Raw genomic sequence first — 18069 nt, forward strand, 5'->3', positions numbered from 1 at the left:
AGTATACCATTTAACAGTTTTTGTATCAAAATAGCCACTCCTCTTCCTCTGTATTTCAGAAGTTCCATATAAACTCCTCCAGGTCCAGGTGATTTGCCATTCCTTCCCTCCTTTAGTAAGAGTTCCCTTCCACTTCCCTAAGCGAAACTTTTAAGCCTGAGTCTTCCACACCGAAATTCTCCACCATCTTGAACTCCAACTGGTCTTCTAAAAAGTCCTTCATAGTACTTCATCCATTATCTTTAAAGTTTTATAGATAGTGGAATTTGGAGGGGGGGGGGCAAGGTTTGTTTCCAGTAGGCAGGTGGAGGTTGTAATATTTAAGTTACGTTTCCAGTAGAGGTTGTAATACATAAGTTAAAGCCATAGTAATTAATGAATCTGCATTGATTACTATGGCTTTGCCTGTATTTGTCAGGTGGTTGCCCGTCAGATATGAATATATCTGGTGGAACCAAAACATCTGTCTTAATTTCTATTGTACAGTCTTTTGACTGTTGATTTATTGGTTCAAACACTGGTAGGTGGAGGTATTTGTTCAGTTGATTCTTTTTGGGTTTTTGAATGCATCAGTAACTTAGACCACATTGCACCATATATAATATGCCTGTAAATTGTGTGTATTCTGTGGTCTATTTGTTGGATGAAACACACAGGTAGAACACAGGTTTCTTGGAGGAATTTTTTTCTCCGAGAAACTTGGCCTCATTAAATTTAGCCACATTGTGAAAAGATACATAAAAATTTTTTTTCACCAGCAAGTCTTAATTTTGTGCCGATGGAGTGTAAACAAAGAGAATATTATTAGAAAAGAAAGAGAGAAATTTTATTTTACAATAATGCAAAGCAAAACTTTCAACTTCAATCATAAAGCACAATTAAATTGTTTTATAACGTAATTTTCTTTCTTCCAGGCAGATAGATAAAACAACTGTTTGCTGACAAATAGTTATTAGGCCTCTCCATTAAATGCATTTAAATAGATTGATCAACATTCTGGTTATCATATTCACTATATTTGAAAAGCTTCACAGGATAAAGTAAATTATATTACAGTATTCTACTATAAAGATAGCAGTGAAATTTCACCATATATTTACTGTAATGGAAAAAAACTACACGTAATATAAAGGGCATTTATTTAATTGTATCTCTTATTGTGACTACTCCTTCACAGTGAGGTACCATGTATTGCACTACCTTGAATAAGTAATGCTTCACCAATAGAGAAGACTATTGTTACTTATTCTCGGGAGATACCACCACCCAGACAGCACAGTTTCAAGGTTAGTTGGCCTATCATCGGTGAGTGGGTAGGTACCCCAGTTTTGCAATCATGCCAACCCAGTTGTGAAATGTAATTCCACAATATGAGAGATGCCAGTTGGTGTACATAGCAGTTATACTAATAAAATAAACACAACAAGTTGTAATAAGTTACAGATATATGGTGATATTTCACTATCTTTATAGTACATTACCAATTCATAACTTATTATGCCTTGTTGCATAATACTATCACAACTCACTGGTAATTTTTGGATCATCGGTGTATATGTAAATTATTATGATGATTATTTTATTATGTTAGCATCTGTGCTACCAACAGAATAGTTTCAAATTTTAGTCAAGTCACAGTTACACTGCCTCCATATTCAGCTAAATCATTGTTTCTGAAGCAAACTGGTAGTAACAGCTGAAAGGACACATTTTGAGAAGAATTGGGAGGGGAGATAGTCTGGACACTACTATCTTCACTTTGGAATGCGTTACAGTTGTTTTCACATTTCCTGCTGTTTTTGCTATAAATACCCAGTACAGTAGAGTCTCAAAATACACAACTCTGCTCGTATGTGACAATGTGCTTGGGTGGGGGAATTGATTAGCATGATCAAGCAGGAGGATAACCCCCCCCCCTGTGTATTTCATTGATAATAAGCATTGTATTTCAAAAGGAGAAAAGTACAGTTTAAGTGATTGCTACCTTATATTTGATGTAAAAGTTCATACTGATGGTATTAAATTATTTTTTTGAATAGAGGTAGTACAACACAGGATGAAGATGAACTTTCTGAAATGACAAAGGCAGCCAACCCAGAAGAAATAAACATTGATGATGACTACGATTCTGATGACAATGAAAAAATAGAAGGTAAGGTAGTTTAATACAGTAAAATTAAAAGAATTGTTCTGGATACATTGTATAAATATATATACTATTTCAATCTTCTCTCAACAGAAGTACAGCTAGAACAAAGATCAATTCCCACTGAAGTATTTGGATGCTTAAGGAAGGAAGAAGATTAAAGATCGCCCAGTTCAGCCAACCTGGTAGAGAGAGACTTCAGTTGAAGAATGATTTTAGGATAAGATTTAATTCCTTGGATATGTTCCAGCTGCTCTATGCTTGTAGAAATACGATCAACTGTATCTTGAATCTAAAAGGAATTAATTTTTTTTTTATTACTGGATAATGTTTATTAATACTAGCCTAAATTTTTTAATTCACAAAGGTATTCTATAAATACAAACAGCCAATTGTATAATTTATTCAAAATAAGAAAAATTTTATATTGCTAGATAAGTTTTCACTGGTTAATTCTCATTACGTCATATACCCATCAGTAGACTATTTGAAACTGGTGTTATATTTTTTTGATCTTGTCTGCCTGAGATATTTAAAAAAAATGCATTGGCTGCTGCAATTAAGTTAGGAAAATACAATCACAGTGTTTCTAGTTTCATTCTGAGAAGACACCAGTCACTCAATAAACTAAAGTTCTAATCAGGAAAGAGAAAGATTCTCAAGGAATTACAGAACTCAGAATGCTGAATAATGGAATTTTGGTTGTGTAAGGTTCAGCAGAGGAAAAATGTAAAAAAAAAAATTGAGCTGAAATGTAAAACTTTCATGTATTATGAAAATGACCACTAAGCAAAATGACCTTTTCTGTTTTAATAATTACCACCATAATGAACTATTTAAAATTACAAGTAAGATACGGTGAGTTTAACATTTGAACAGTTACATTAAAATGTCCCACAAAAGACTGTTTCATTTTGCCATTGACAGTAACAAATTCTGTCATTTTAAATTAAAATAATTCTGAATTTCATTTTTTCCCTGATTTGAATAGAAAATTAAGTATAATACAATGGCGGTTACAATAAACTGCAATTTTTGGGTGTTGAATTAACAGAATACAAGACAGTTTAGAAATTTATTTTTAAAAAAAACTCAATCTCAAAGACATTAATTACCAGTAAATAATTAAAGAAGTAATCCAATCCTCAGAAAAAATAATGGATACTCACCAAACTTGATTATAAAAATTCCCCATGTAGGATAATGCAAAAACAATATACATTCAAAAATAAGGAAATCACCAAATACAGTTATAATAGTCATGCACATTTTTAAAAGCACATTTATATGTTATTGAATAACATAAATGCCAGGTTTTTTTTTTGCCTCTTTAGGCAAAGTTATTTTATAACCACTTGCTATATCTGCCGAGTGGTTATAAAATAATTTTGCTTATTCAGGAGAACCTAACATCAAACTGTTAGAGTTAGCGCTGTGAAAATCGGTGGGTTTGTCCTTTAGGGAATGGGGAAGTGATTTGTAGAAGAAAAAATAAATTAGTTCAGATTTCCATCACCAGGGGAAAAATAGCACATATGTAAAAGTTGTTGCTTACGTAAATGACATCTTGTTAAATAAAAACCAACGCCACCGTCTAGCACTCTTACAGAAAAGGAACGTACTGTTCTACCAGAATAATAGTAACACTAATGTAGCACTACGCAAATATTGGAAACTTAAATATTTGCGTAAAGAACCTTTGACGTCAGTGGGACTTCGAAAACTAATAAATAAATTTGAAGCGACCGGGGAGTAAGGTGTAATTCCAGGCAGGGGACGACCATGTGTTGGAATGGAGGTAGTGGATGAAGTGGTGGTTGTAATGGCCTCCGGGTTAGAATGTGAAACACTACCTATCAGTAGTACCAGGAGACTTGTACCTTCCTTGGTCTACTGTACGTAAAGTGCTTCAACTAATTTTATGCTGATTCCCGTACAAGAAGTGTCTTGGGATTGGCAACAATGAATAGACTTTGCTCTACCATTACTTGCTCATATGGAACTTGGCAATTAGATAGTATGAATCAGAGCTGTAATACTCAATATGTTCTACGTTGATAATATTAGTAAATTAATAAGAGGAGTTTACCTCAATATAGTACGTGGAACACTTCCGTGTGATACCATCCAGAAATTAAAACGGAAAAAACGAAAAAAATCGACAACTTACCAATATATTAAAGTAAAATATAAATAATTAAATAATCAATTTAACTCAATTCAAAATCAATTCAAAACAATTAAAATTCAAATTAACGCAATTAAAAGAATCTAACGAAAATATTCAAAACGATTTTCCTTCCTGAAGCTGACAATGCTTTTCGACCGACTGTCGTGATCACAGGAATGAAAATTACCGAATCAGGCTAAACCTGCACCTTAAAGAGTGATTATGTGTCTTCGCGCATGCGCGTAAAGGTCCACGCATCGGAGATCAAATATGGCCGCCGAACATTAACAGAATTCTCGTGTAATTTAATTTCAACGGTTTCTGCAATTAATAGTCGCGTATAATTACGTTGAACGTTAAGTATTTTGGCCTCGTTAAATAAAAAAGTATGTTTTTCGTAAATGGCATGAAAGGCTAATTCTGACGCTGCTGAACGAGAAGCACGAACTGAGGCTTCGTGTTGATTTACACGGATATTAAGAGAAAACCGCATCGAACCCTGATAAGACGAGTCGCAATCACCGCAAGAAATGTTGTATACTAGATCATTAATTTGTGTTGCGAACGCCGAAAGAACCGAGCGATTGTTCAGTATAGTGTGTAACTTCCGTATAGGCCTAGCTATAATTTTAAATTCGGTATCTTTAAAGAATCTGTTAAGCTGTTTGTGCCACTGTTCAACATATGGGACAGAAATAAAGTATTTTTTGATATTATTATTGTTGATTGGTGCAGTATTTTGTATCCTATCCTTAGCTTGTACCCTAATTCGATTTATTGTGTTAATGGGATAATCCCTGTTCAAGAATCTGGTAGTTAATATTTGTATTTCTGAGTCTAAAGCAGAATCCGTCGTTGAATATTTATAGGCATTTAGAAATTGATTAAAGATAATCGATCTTTTGTAGGTGAACGGGTGGTAGCTATTATAATGTAGAAGCATACCGGTGTTTGTGGGTTTTCGATAGATGCTAAATTGTATTTTGTTCGAGTCTCGGGTAAGCGTGAAATTTAGAAAGTTTAATGACTTAATATCCGTATCTTCCCTTTCCAATGTAAATTTGAGTCTAGAATGAATATTATTAAACGAATGTAAAATGTCTTGGATAGTACTACTATCGGTAATAACTAGAACATCGTCTAAATACCTCCCATAGTATGTGATACGGGGACGAAAAGGTGTCAAATGTATCTGCTCAATCGTTGAGAGATAGATCTCTGACATTAAGCCACTCAGGCTCAAACCCATTGGTAATCCAAAAATTTGTTTGTACACCTTGTCTCGAAAGGTGATGTAGTTAGCCTCAACTAATAGTTTAATTAAGTGAAAAATCTCCTTTATAGGCAGCTTCGTATAATTAATCGGTGTCGAGTTTTTATTTAACATATCCCAAATAATATCTAATGTGTATTCAACGTTTACATTCGTATATAATGAGGTAACATCTAATGAGAATAAATTGTCATTGTTGCCGAGTCTACAGTCTTTAAGATTATTAAATAATGTATCGTAATTCTTAATCCCAAATTGTATAACCTGTCTAAAAGGTTTTATAATGTTATATACATGTGTGGCTAAGGCTGAAAATGCCGAGTTCCTGTAGGAAACAATAGGTCAAATCGGAAATCCAGGCTTGTGTAATTTTACCTGACCAAAAAGTGCAGGAATATTGTATGTTCTGGACTTCAATTCCTTCAACTGAACCATAGTAATGTAGTCGTTTTTACGATATGTGGTTAACGTTACGAAAAACATACTTTTTTATTTAACGAGGCCAAAATACTTAACGTTCAACGTAATTATACGCGACTATTAATTGCAGAAACCATTGAAATTAAATTACACGAGAATTCTGTTAATGTTCGGCGGCCATATTTGATCTCCGATGCGTGGACCTTTACGCGCATGCGCGAAGACACAATCACTATTTAAGGTGCAGGTTTAGCCTGATTCGGTAATTTTCATTCCTGTGATCACGACAGTCGGTCGAAAAGCATTGTCAGCTTCAGGAAGGAAAATCGTTTTGAATATTTTCGTTAGATTCTTTTAATTGCGTTAATTTGAATTTTAATTGTTTTGAATTGATTTTGAATTGAGTTAAATTGATTATTTAATTATTTATATTTTACTTTAATATATTGGTAAGTTGTCGATTTTTTCGTTTTTTCCGTTTTAATTTCTGGAGGGTATCACACGGAAGTGTTCCACATACTATATTGAGGTAAACTCCTCTTATTAATTTACTACGGAACTTGGCAATACATGGGCTCGAATGATCTTGTAGTCTGATAAGGCACATTTCACTCTGTTCATTTCACATTTCATTGCCGAATAGGGGGGACTTCTCGTCCTTCTGCTGTGCATGAAAGACCACTACAAAGTCCATATGTTACAGTATGGTGTCATGACCCCGTAAGCTGTACAGTACTGCACTCTTCTAAGAGATCACATTATGCTTGCTCTACAAGAAAGGCAATGCTTGGAGACCGTAGTGTTCATGTAAGATTGGTCGACCCATGTTGGCGACAAGTGAAGGAACTGCTCCATTCAACATTCGGAAATGATCGCATCATTTCTAGAATCTTTCCGCAGTTTTGGCCAGCCCAACATCATGTCCCAATCCCTGTGATACCCGAAAGACAGAGTTTACCATGGCAGCATACAGACACTTGTTGATTTGAAAGCAAGCGTTGAACAGCATGTAGCCAACATCCCCAATGAGATGCTATGCAAAACTGTGTTGCACGCAGTCCTCCGTTTTCAGAATATCATCTTAAGTGAAGAACAATATCTGTAGATTTATAAGTTCTGATATTAAAATCTAATTCTAAGTTAAGCATTCCATCTTGTTTACAGTGCAAATTTCTCCCCTGGTGGCAGAAATTTGAAGTAATTTTTTTTCTTCTGCTGTTCGCTTCCCCATACCCACCGATTTTCATAGGGCTACTTCTAACCGTTTTAACAGTAGGGTCTCCTGAATAGGGAAACTTATTTTATAACCACCCATCATACACTGGTGTTCAAAGAAAGTGCATCACCTCTTAAAATTGTAATTGTCATCTGTATATGGCAATATTTCTTACAGATTTCATCAGATATGATTGGCATGTGTAGGTGGTGATGTAATACTGCAACATCTGTTATATAAGCAAGAGTTGCAGTCATTCCTTGCTTGTGTCAGAATGTTGAGTTACATGCGGTTGACGCGCCATGACGAAAGATTGCTTTATGTGAGGAAGGATGTTCTTTCCATCACATTGCTTATAGAGTGCCTTGTAATCAGTCAACAGTGAGTAGATTTCTTTCCAAACTCAAGAATACTAGTTCTGCTGATAGGAAAAAAGAAACCAGATGGAAGTAAGTCTCTGCACCAAAACAGGACCACATTTTGAAGGGCTTATGCCTTAAAAACTGTAAAGCTTTTTCATCCGAGCTGAAAAGAGAATGGGAAGAACATACAGGAGTGGTGGCAAGTGCAGTACGTTCAAAGAACGTTCATAAACTTCAGGAAGCCATAATTAGTGTTTGGAACCACGAACTATCAGTTGATTATCTACAGAAATTAATCTTGTCATTGCCTTGACGGTGTGCTACTGTCATCAGGGCCAGGGGCAGTTTAACTAAATATTAGTTTGCACCAGGTCAACTTTTCATTTTGTTTTCCATTTAAAATGATAAACTGAAGCAAATTGAGGGCTTCTGATAACATTTCAGCCTTAATTGTCGTGTTTACCAAAACTGTTTGTATAAAGATTGCAAATGCTCATTTTGGCATATTTCGAGAGCACCTGTTAAATTTTCCTTAGCTTTGTCTTAACTATTAATAAATATCTTTTGTTTATATTTCTATTTGTGAGGCTAGTCATTAATGTAACATACCATTGTGGAAAAAGGGTTAAAAATTTGAAATTCCTAGGTGATGCACTTTCTTTGAACACCAGTGATGAAAACAGATGTGGACAGTATAATTCATTCTTGTTCTGTTTGCATTGCAAACTATATGTTCCATTGTCAGTTTTTAACAAATATCAAAGCATATACAGGAATTTTTCTATTAGAATGAGCAGCAGCCTCGAAAGCAAGGTAATGGAGATTTCCAGGACTACAGGGAGTCATAGTGGAACAAGTAACTCTTAGTTACCCTAACACATGAGGTGTGTTAGGGTAACTAAGAGTAGGAACAGGTACATGAATACTTGTATGTACACCAATGCTAGTATTATAGTTAATAAATTTGATGAGCTTGAAGTGCTAGTCAAGACATCAAAGGCAAATATTGTTAGGATATCAGAGACGTGGTGTCACACAGATATAAGCAGTGCACAATTGGAATTTGGGGAGTACAATGCATACAGGAAGAACAGACAGGACGGGAAGGGAGGAGGGGTTATACTGCTAGTTAAGAAACACACAAAATCTAAGGAAGTGCATCCAATTGATGTTGGTGGACAGTGCAGTGTTGAGTCTGTTTAGATTGAAATAAGCACTGGCAAATCAGTATAAGGAGCAATCCTGCAGAGAAATAGTATGGGCCAGTAAATCAATGTTTTATACTGGGGGATTTTAACTTTCCAGATATTGACTGGAACTTGAGGTTGGTCACTCGCACACTAGCAAGACTTTTGTGAATTTATTGGATGATGGTTTTCTACAGCAACATGTTCGAGAGGCAATCAGAGGGAGTAATACTCTTGGTCTGATTATCAGCAGTGATTATTCATGCATTAAGAATTTGCATATAAAGGAACCACTGGGTGACAGTGATTACGATGTACTGATGTGGGAATTACTTAAAGATGTAACTACCATCAAGGGTAAAGAGAAGGGCTTTTGCTTTCGTAAAGATGACTACAGTGGTCTCAGACAGTTTTTAAATTCTGTACAGTGGCATCAACTGATGATGTTTCCAACGTTGAATTCTTAATGGGAAGCCTTCAGGGACTGAATTTTGGAGGTTACTAGGCTTTTCATTCCAACTATGAAATACTGTTTAAGGTTTAGGCCTAAATGGATGTCAGATGAATTAATGAGGCTTGTGGCAGAGAAGAACATATGGGATGCATATACAGTATCAGGTGACACAGAAGCCTATGGCAGGTATAAACTAGTCTGTAATCAAGTCACAAAGAAGGTTAGGTTAGGCAGGCGAAGGCAGAATATGAGAAATCTTTCGCAAAGGATGCAAAGAGAAACAGCAACTAAGATGGAAAGGGATGGATCAAATTGGACCACTTAACATAGATGAGTTGACTATTGATGATCATGCTCAGGTAGCTGATAAACTTAATGAATATCTTGCGTTGTGCATTCGCACATGAGTCATTCAATGAGGGGAGTATCAGAAGTTTATCAAACACTAACAGTGAGCAAAGTGGAGGAGAAATTGTTGAAGTTAAACATAAGAAAAGCACCTGGGATGGATGGAATCTATCCAGTTATATTAAAGGAGGTAGCAAAGGAAGTAAGCAAACCCTTAGCCATAATTATGAGAGCTCCCTTGGATTCAGGGGAGGTCCCCCTGGACTGGAGGTGTGCAAATGTATCATCAATTCACAAAAAGGAGGTTCCAAAGGTGACACGTGTAACTACAGACCTGTTAGTTTAACTTGTGTTCTGGGGAAAATAATGGAATCACTGGTTAAAGAAGCATTGCATGATCATCTACACAAGACTGCAGTAATAGTTAAGACACAGCATGGGTTTGTTTAAGGGAGGTCTTATCTGGCTAATTTTATAGAATATTATGATGTGGTCACAAAGAAACTGAATGCCAAAAAATAATTTTGATATCATATACTTGGATTTCAGGAAAGCTTTTGATACTGTTGCACATGGAAGACTGCTGTACAAATTAGAGAGGTATGGTATTAAGTGTAAGTTGCTACAATGGATAAAAGGATGGTTGAGTGGGAGAAGACAGAGGGTGGTAATCAATGGGTGCTGCTCTTTGTGGACTAATGTTATTAGTGGAGTCCAACAGGGTTCGGTGTTGGGTCCACTGTTGTTTTGTATATTTATCAATGATATTGATGAAGGTATATCAAGCTTAGTGTCGAAGTTTGCAGATGACACAAAGGTTGGCAGTGTGCTACTGCAATAGGATCTAGAATATTTGGGCAGAGAAGTGGCAACTGAAGTTTAACATTGACAAATGCAAAGTACTGCATATAGATAGAAGTAACCCCAGAGAAATGTACCAACTGTGTGGTACTACACTTAATGTGGTAGAAAATGAAAAAGACCAGGGAGTAATTGTGCAGACAGGCTGCCAGGCCAGGTCATGGGGTTTTGTCAATGATATATAGGAATTTTGCTAGCAGGAACAAGGAGGTGATTGTCCCTCTGTATAAGGCAATGGTCAGGCCACTCCTTGAGTACTGTGTACAGGTATGGAGGCCTCATTTTAAGAAGGATGTAGATTTGCTTGAGCATGTACAGAGAAGGGCAACAAGATTGGTGAGGGGAATGAAGGGATCTTCTTACCAAGAGAGGCTTAAGTTCTGCAAATTGCAGTGGCTGGAGACTAAGCCCCTGCATGGTAATCTGATTGAGGTGTATATGTCCTTGAATGGGTTGAGCACGCTGAATTCTGAAGGGATTCTTCCACTTGTTCGATTACGAATCTAAGGGAGCATAAATTCAAATTAAGGAAAGACAGATGTAGAATAGATGTGTGGAAATTTGCCTTTAGCCAGCGGGTTGTTAATTGCTGGAACAAACTTCCATCTTTAACAGATATTTATTTAAAGTATACCCAGTAAAATAAAATAAAATAAAATATTTCCAGAAGCTTTCGGAACTCGTGTCCCTTTCTCAACTGACAGAATTTTTTTTGAATACATTACAAGCAAAGTGTGGCACGTTACTCATTCGTCATTGTTGTAGCACGGACATGTGCTGCCTTGCGCCAGTGATCATCCATCAATAAAACGGTTGTTTCCAGGATTGGATGTATACGCATGCCTTTCTGGCGATTTAATGCCTTAGGGTTGTTCATTATGTTTAGTGACTCTAGCCATAGGCGGTGGCGAAAGTGTCGCGCGTGGTCCACTATCTCAAAGTCGCGCTTGGGGTCAAGATCGTGGTTGGTAGCCCAAAAATGTTCTGCAAGCGCGGACTGGTCAGTTTCGGCAAGCCGGATTGCTCTGTCGTGTTCCGTGAGGCGATCCTGGAGACGTCTCGATGTCTCACCTACGTAGCAACTGTTACAGGCCCTACAGGTGATACGGTACACTACATTGCTGCGTAAGACAGGTGTGACAGGGGTCTTCACACTGGAGACAAGTGAACGTAGGTTCCTACCTGGTAATTGCACACATTTGATGTTGTAACTTCTCAGGATCTTCGAGATACGTCCTGACACTCCTGGATAGTACGGAATGTAGGCGGATGATATGCCGACTTGCTTCGGAGGTCTTGGGTTGGAAGTAAGTTCTTGTGCCTGTAACAAGCATCTGTTTAGTACATGGGATGGATAACCGCATCTGGTTAGGTCCGCCTTCACACGGGAGATCTCGTTACGTCTAATTGTGTCGGTGCTGGAATGGCTCCAGGCCCTGGAGAACAGGGTGCGGGCAGTGCTATTGAGATGGCTTGGAGCGTGGCCGGACCCGTAGTTGATGAATTGACCGCACCACATGGGTTTGCGGTATACTGAGGTCTCTAGATGTGGGCCTACGCGATGCACTAGCACGTCCAGAAACGGGAGCGAACCGTCCACCTCTGATTCTACGGTAAACTTGATGAAATTGGATAGAGAGTTGTAATGTATTCAAATTTGTAATGTATTCAAAAAAATTCTGTCAGTTGAGAAAGGGACACGAGTTCCGAAAGCTTCTGGAAATATTTTATTTTTATTTTATTTTACTGGGTATACTTTAAATAAATATCTGTTAAACTATGGACCCCAGTACTCCAGGCCCATTTGTCACTAAACTTCCATCTGTCGTTGTGGAAGTTGATAGGTTAAATAAATTTAAGGAGGAACTGGACAAACATTTAGAGGGAATGTTTGTGTTAATTTTTTTTTTTTTTTGCTGATCCTACATAAGCTCATACACTTGCTTTCTTGCCTCACATGCCACTACTACTACTAATAAACTATATTACTAAAAGGTCATATTTATAATGGAAATTTCACTACCCTTTCATCATTATCATATATTCCCATTATAAGAATCAATTTTGAACACCTCTGTGATATATTTCTAAAGGATGTTTCTTGGAAGTCTTTACCACAAAACAACTGCACTTTACGGCTTAATGCAGTTTTTCTGTTAGCGCAATCTATTATAAATAGGTAATAAACTCGATCTTATTGTATTTGCAATTATACCGATAACTGCAATGGTGTGGGTTTTTATGCTATTATGGTGAATTGTGTTCCCCTTCACTGAAATCTTCAATGATATAAAAAATATATTTTTAGAAACTTCTCTTGATTCCTATTTATGTATTACAACGATGAAAGGAAAGCGACCAACGAAAAGTGCAACTGGTGGTAGTGCCAGGAAACGAAACAAAATTGATTTAGAAATGAAGATGAAAATGATTAAGTATGAAGCAGGACAGAGTTTGTCTTCTATTGCAAGAAAATCAGGTCTCGCTGCTTCAACAGTGAATACTATTTTAAAGGACAGTGCGTGTATAAAAGAACACATCAAAGGATCAACAGTGATCACAAAACAGCATTCGAAGATGGAACAGCGGTTAATAATATGGATGGAAAATCAGATTCAGAAGGGAGTGCCGCTGAGTCTACTGACCATTCAGGCAAAGGCAACAAGTAGTTATAAGTTCGTGGCAAGCAATGGGTGGTTTAATAGGTTCAAGCATCACGCTGGTTTCCACAACGTTGAAACCAGTATGTGGTGAAGTCGCCAGTGATGATTCTGCAGTTGCAGAGAAAATTTGTGATTTGTTGGAAAAAAGTATTGATGAAGGTGGAATGATGAAATTATTGATGAATAATTTCAATCAAATTATTGATTGAAATGCCAGATCGAACATACACTTCCAAAGAGGAAAATACAATGCCAGGTTTCAAGGTGTCAAAAGATAGGGCCATGCTCTTGCTTGGGGCTAATGCAGTGGGATATTACAGATTAAAACCACTGCTTGTGTACCATTCTGGAAATCCTCATGCATTTAAGGTCATCAATGAAGCCACTCTACCCATGCATTTCTGATTGAACTAGAGAGCATGGATAACAATATCTCTCTTTGAAGATTGGTTTAAATGCTGCTTCAAACCTGAGGTTGAAAAATATTGTAAAGACAATGACGTTCCTTTCAAGATTTTGCTTCTATTAGATAATGCTCCTCAAACATCCTACGCATCTAGATGATTTCAGTTCGAACGTGAGAGTCATATTTTTACTCCCAAACACGACTTCACTCATCCAACCTCTGGATTAGGGTGTTATTTCAAATTTAAAAGCATACTATTTACGCACATTATTTGCTCAGGCATTGTCTGCAGTAGATGGCGAGAAAAATTTTATGTTAAAAGACTTTTGAAAATCTTACAATATTTACTACACCATCAAAAAACATTAATAAGGCCTGGGCAGAAATTAAATACTAAAATTTGTTTAAATGGCACATGGAAGAAAATATGCTCACAACACGTAAAAAGGCTTTGAAGGATTTGAAAAGAAGAATCATATGAAGAGGTTACAACTTCTCTGCAACCTTTACAGATTGTAAAGGTTGCGGAGCTACTTCAGTTGGAGGTTGATGCCAAAGATGTGGAGGAGTTAATGGAGGAAGAAGAGAAGGGAATTATCTAACGAAGAACTTATTGACTTCCAGGCAGCGATAGTGAACAAAGAAAAACTGACAACACTCAAGATGAACCAAATGAGGAGCCGAGATGCTTTAGCACCAGAGAGATGGCAATGTCATTTCATGAAATTGCATTTGCAATGCGAGGTTTGAAAAGATGGATCCTGACAGCGAACGAATCTTAAAAGTTAACAGAGGGTGCTTGCTTGCTACAAAAAAATCTACGATGAAAAGAAAAAAGCCACCATCCAGTCATCCATTAATATGTTCTTTCGTGAGGTTGAGTGGATGACCCCTTCTAAATCTCCACAGCCCTCAACTTCCACAGCGGAACTCCCTCAGCTTATCAGCTGAAGATGTAAATTCTGACAATGATGCTCGAGAGGTAAAACTTACTGACCTTATGCCTGTCTCCTCTCGTTTTTCTAATTTTTTTAAATTGCACACTTTTGTAATTTTTCCTGTGCACGAGATAAAAAATTGAATAAATACAATAAATAATTCTATTTACATTTGTCGAACATGTCTTTTTTGATTCAATCAATTCAGCAACCACAGTTGCAAGTGCTGCACAAGCATGGGGGAAATTCCCCAACATACATAGTCGGGGAGTTCCTGTACATCATTCCTGACCCTCCATTGCACTACTGTTGGGTTATTGAAGAATGCTCAAATGTGTACATAGCTTAATATGCAGCATAATCTCTCCCACACCATTAACCAAATGATCAAGCCTGGAGATAGTAAACTATTCAAAAGCCTAATTTTCATAAGTGCCACTATCCTCCAAATCAAAAGTATTGTATAGGCTTTTAAAAATGGATAATGATATTGTTTCAGTTCAGATCAAGTAAGAATCAAAGATCTTTCATCAAAATTGGAATTTATGTGTTTAAATGCCCACAGAAATTTATGAATTGTTCTAGCAAGTGTGCACTGAGACAAAAGTAGGTCATACCATGTTGATCTCAATGGTTTCATCAAGTCTGATCAACATGTTGAAGACAAGCAATGCTCAGGTAGACTGAGAACACATATAGTCACAACATTGGCAGTCATTACTACCCCCTTTTGGTGGAAGACAGCCATATGACAATGAAGAAATAGCCAACAAATCAGGAATACCAAAATCATCTGTGTTCATTGAATTTTAACTGGAGTGTTACAAAAACAAAAGTTCACCACCCAACAGGTCCCACATTTTCTGTCAGATGAACAATGAGAAAAGTGTCAAGAAATTGCAACACATGATTCTGACAAGAAGGTTAAGAATTTTTAAGATGCATGTTGCTGCTAATGATAAGAAATGGGTATGTGGTTTGGAACGTGGACTCATAATCGGCTAAGTGAAAGCATCCATCTTCATCATGCCTCTCTAAATGTTGCCAACAATTATCAAAAAGTTGAAACAAATAGTCAAATGCTGTGCTATTGGAGAATCAGTAACTGGAGATTGCTATGCAAAATTCCTTCATCGGCAGCAGCAGACACAGATGTTGGAAGCTGGTGTGCTCAATGACAATGCAATGTCTCATACCACACAGTCTGTACAGCTTCTGTTTTTACTGATTACAAATGGGAAGCACCCTCCTTCCCCATAGTCCTGATATGGGTTCTTGCAGTTATGATCTCTGCCCACCAAAAGCATGAGGAACCATTGTGTGGACAAAGAGTTCTGTCTTAAGAAGCTTTGAGTGCAGCTGTGACCTAACACTTAAACTGATTCAAAAATTACCCAAACATTGGCAGTCATAATGCATTAAGGAGATTACATTGAAGGGTTTAATGTAAATTATGTTATAAAATAAATTCATTTTAAATTAACCACTTTGATGCATTACTTTTGAGGAACCCTTGTAGTATATAGAATATAACAACTATCTACAGACATATTTTAGGAAAACGTGGGGAGAAAAGTAAAACTAACAGTAATTTTGTGAAAGCTCTTTTTTCTCAATTAGAATCACATAAAGTTAACCATAAATTTATGTGGAGGGAGCATAGTAGAAACAAGAAAAGCACAATTAGCTACATCCTAATATGAAAGTATACTGAACTAGTTGAAGATATATAGAGGATACTGGACATGGTGTTGAGGGTTAAGTACCACTGGTGATTTCCCACAACTCTGCTCTCAGTTCTCTGAAAAAGCCAAATAGTGTGTGTGGTCTTGCCATTTAGTGTAGGGTTCTGTTGTTCATCTGGCTTTGCCTAGGGTTCTGGAGCACCACTGACTCTAGTTTCCATCCATGGCAGGGGGTGCTGAATTCTGGCTAGGCCTGGAGACACCTGAGCTTCCTGGGAGGGCCAGGTGGGGGGGACCACAATGAAGGAAGAGAGCAGAGGGTAGTAGACAACAGAGGTGGGACAGAATTAGAGTATATAACGGATAGTTAAACAACAGAGAAGAATGTTCACCTGGATATTTGGCAGAAATAAAATGGGGTGAGCACATCCCCAGGAGGAAAGAGTCACAGAACTGACCTATGGGTCAGTTCTATGACTAGTGAGACTGACCCAGACTAGTGAGTATCAGTATCAGCATAACTGATCTGTTGTCCTAGATTGTAAGTCAATGGCAGCATCGTGGCACAACAATGGCCTGTAAGTTATTTTCCTTCTGCTCTCAAACACAACTTGTGCAAATAAAGTGAGGGCATGGTAGTAATGTTCTTCCATGAAGTATAGATGTTTGTGGTTTCTAGTGTTGTCTCCTATGATAGCAAGAAGGCAGTTTCTGAGTTCATCATAGGTAGGACAGTAATACATAACATGCTACCAGTCTTGCGTGGTTCCAAAGTGGTATAGGGATTGTCAGCACCACCTAGACTGGACAGCTTCTGGTTGAACAATCCATGGCTAGTTAGTAAGAAAGTAATAAATCTGGTGAAAACCAGGAAGGAGACTTGGGACTTGTGATATTGATTCTTGGAATAATCAGTCTCTCCTCATATGGTTGCCCTTTTGCATCTCACCATGCAAGCTTCCCATCTTTGGACCCTTTCAAGAAGCTCAATGATGTTTTTTTTTTTAGATGAGGCTTACATACTTGGACACAGTATTTCAGCTACGGTTTTACAATTGCCTTATAAAATGGAATTATGACCCTTCCCTATCTCTACAGGATATTATTCAATAAATCAAATTTAAAATTTCAGAGACAATTGTCTATACTAAAAGTTAATGTACAGGAGGCAAAAAGCGTGGCTCTGCAGCTCACTAAATTAATGGAGTCAAAGGCTCAATCCTAGAGCCGTATTCCTTTAGGAGTAGAGTGCACGGATATCTTAAGAATTATATGGTTATTCAGCATGGTGAAACACCACAGCCTTCGAAATACAGTCAACATCACTGTTTCACTCATGGTGCCTCTCTCAAGGTTGTTGGATCTACTTTGTATGTATTGGCAGTATAACGAGCTGATATCTTGACAGAGGGAGTGAGCAATGTTCTAAATGCCAAAATCATGATAGTGGCAATCGACTGAAATGGAGGTTCTTGACTCTGGGGACTTCCTTACTATTACAGTAGAGTGTTTGAATGAACTGAGTCAATTGCCAACTTATTCCTCTACATATTGGTCTTTTGTTGATGTCACTCTTAGTTCCCTCTTCAACCGTTTGCAGTATTTAGAATTGGAAAGTAAGAGAGGTGTGTGATACTTCTGAAATTTTTGTTGAGCAGTTCAGTACAGAGCTGAAAATTTTGATTGGTTTGATAGTGTAGTTCTTGATAAATTGTTCATCTGCAGGAAAGGGACTTTAGATGCTGAACCTAAGGTTGCTTTTATACAAGCCTGTGTTGCTTATGGCTTCCAAAAGATCCATGAGAAAGAAGAAAAAGCGTCACAGAAGTTTTCCTTGTTTCAATTAAGACATATCCAGCACAGAAAATCAGTGCAGTGAATACAAAGAATTACCAAAGATACAGAACAGGAGGAAAAATGGATTTGTTGCAGCATTCTAC

At 37.2% G+C, this 18069-nt stretch overlaps 1 protein-coding gene across 2 annotated transcripts in view; it reads left to right on the forward strand.

The window, feature by feature from the left end:
* The window catches only part of fand (Pre-mRNA-splicing factor SYF1 fand), a 385689-nt gene extending 383225 nt beyond the window's left edge, over positions 1-2464 (forward strand). For both annotated transcript variants that reach the window (XM_090368673.1, XM_090368674.1), the window contains 2 exons: positions 2040-2152; positions 2240-2464. In XM_090368673.1, coding sequence (XP_090224799.1) covers positions 2040-2152; positions 2240-2307 — 181 coding nt within the window. In that variant the 3' untranslated portion in view covers positions 2308-2464. The remainder of the gene's footprint in view (positions 1-2039; positions 2153-2239) is intronic.
* Positions 2465-18069: the final 15605 nt, after the last annotated feature.

This window comes from Mastigoproctus giganteus, chromosome 2 (assembly GCF_048544385.1).
Source record: "Mastigoproctus giganteus isolate SK-2022 chromosome 2, ASM4854438v1, whole genome shotgun sequence".
Lineage (NCBI taxonomy): Eukaryota > Metazoa > Arthropoda > Arachnida > Uropygi > Thelyphonidae > Mastigoproctus > Mastigoproctus giganteus.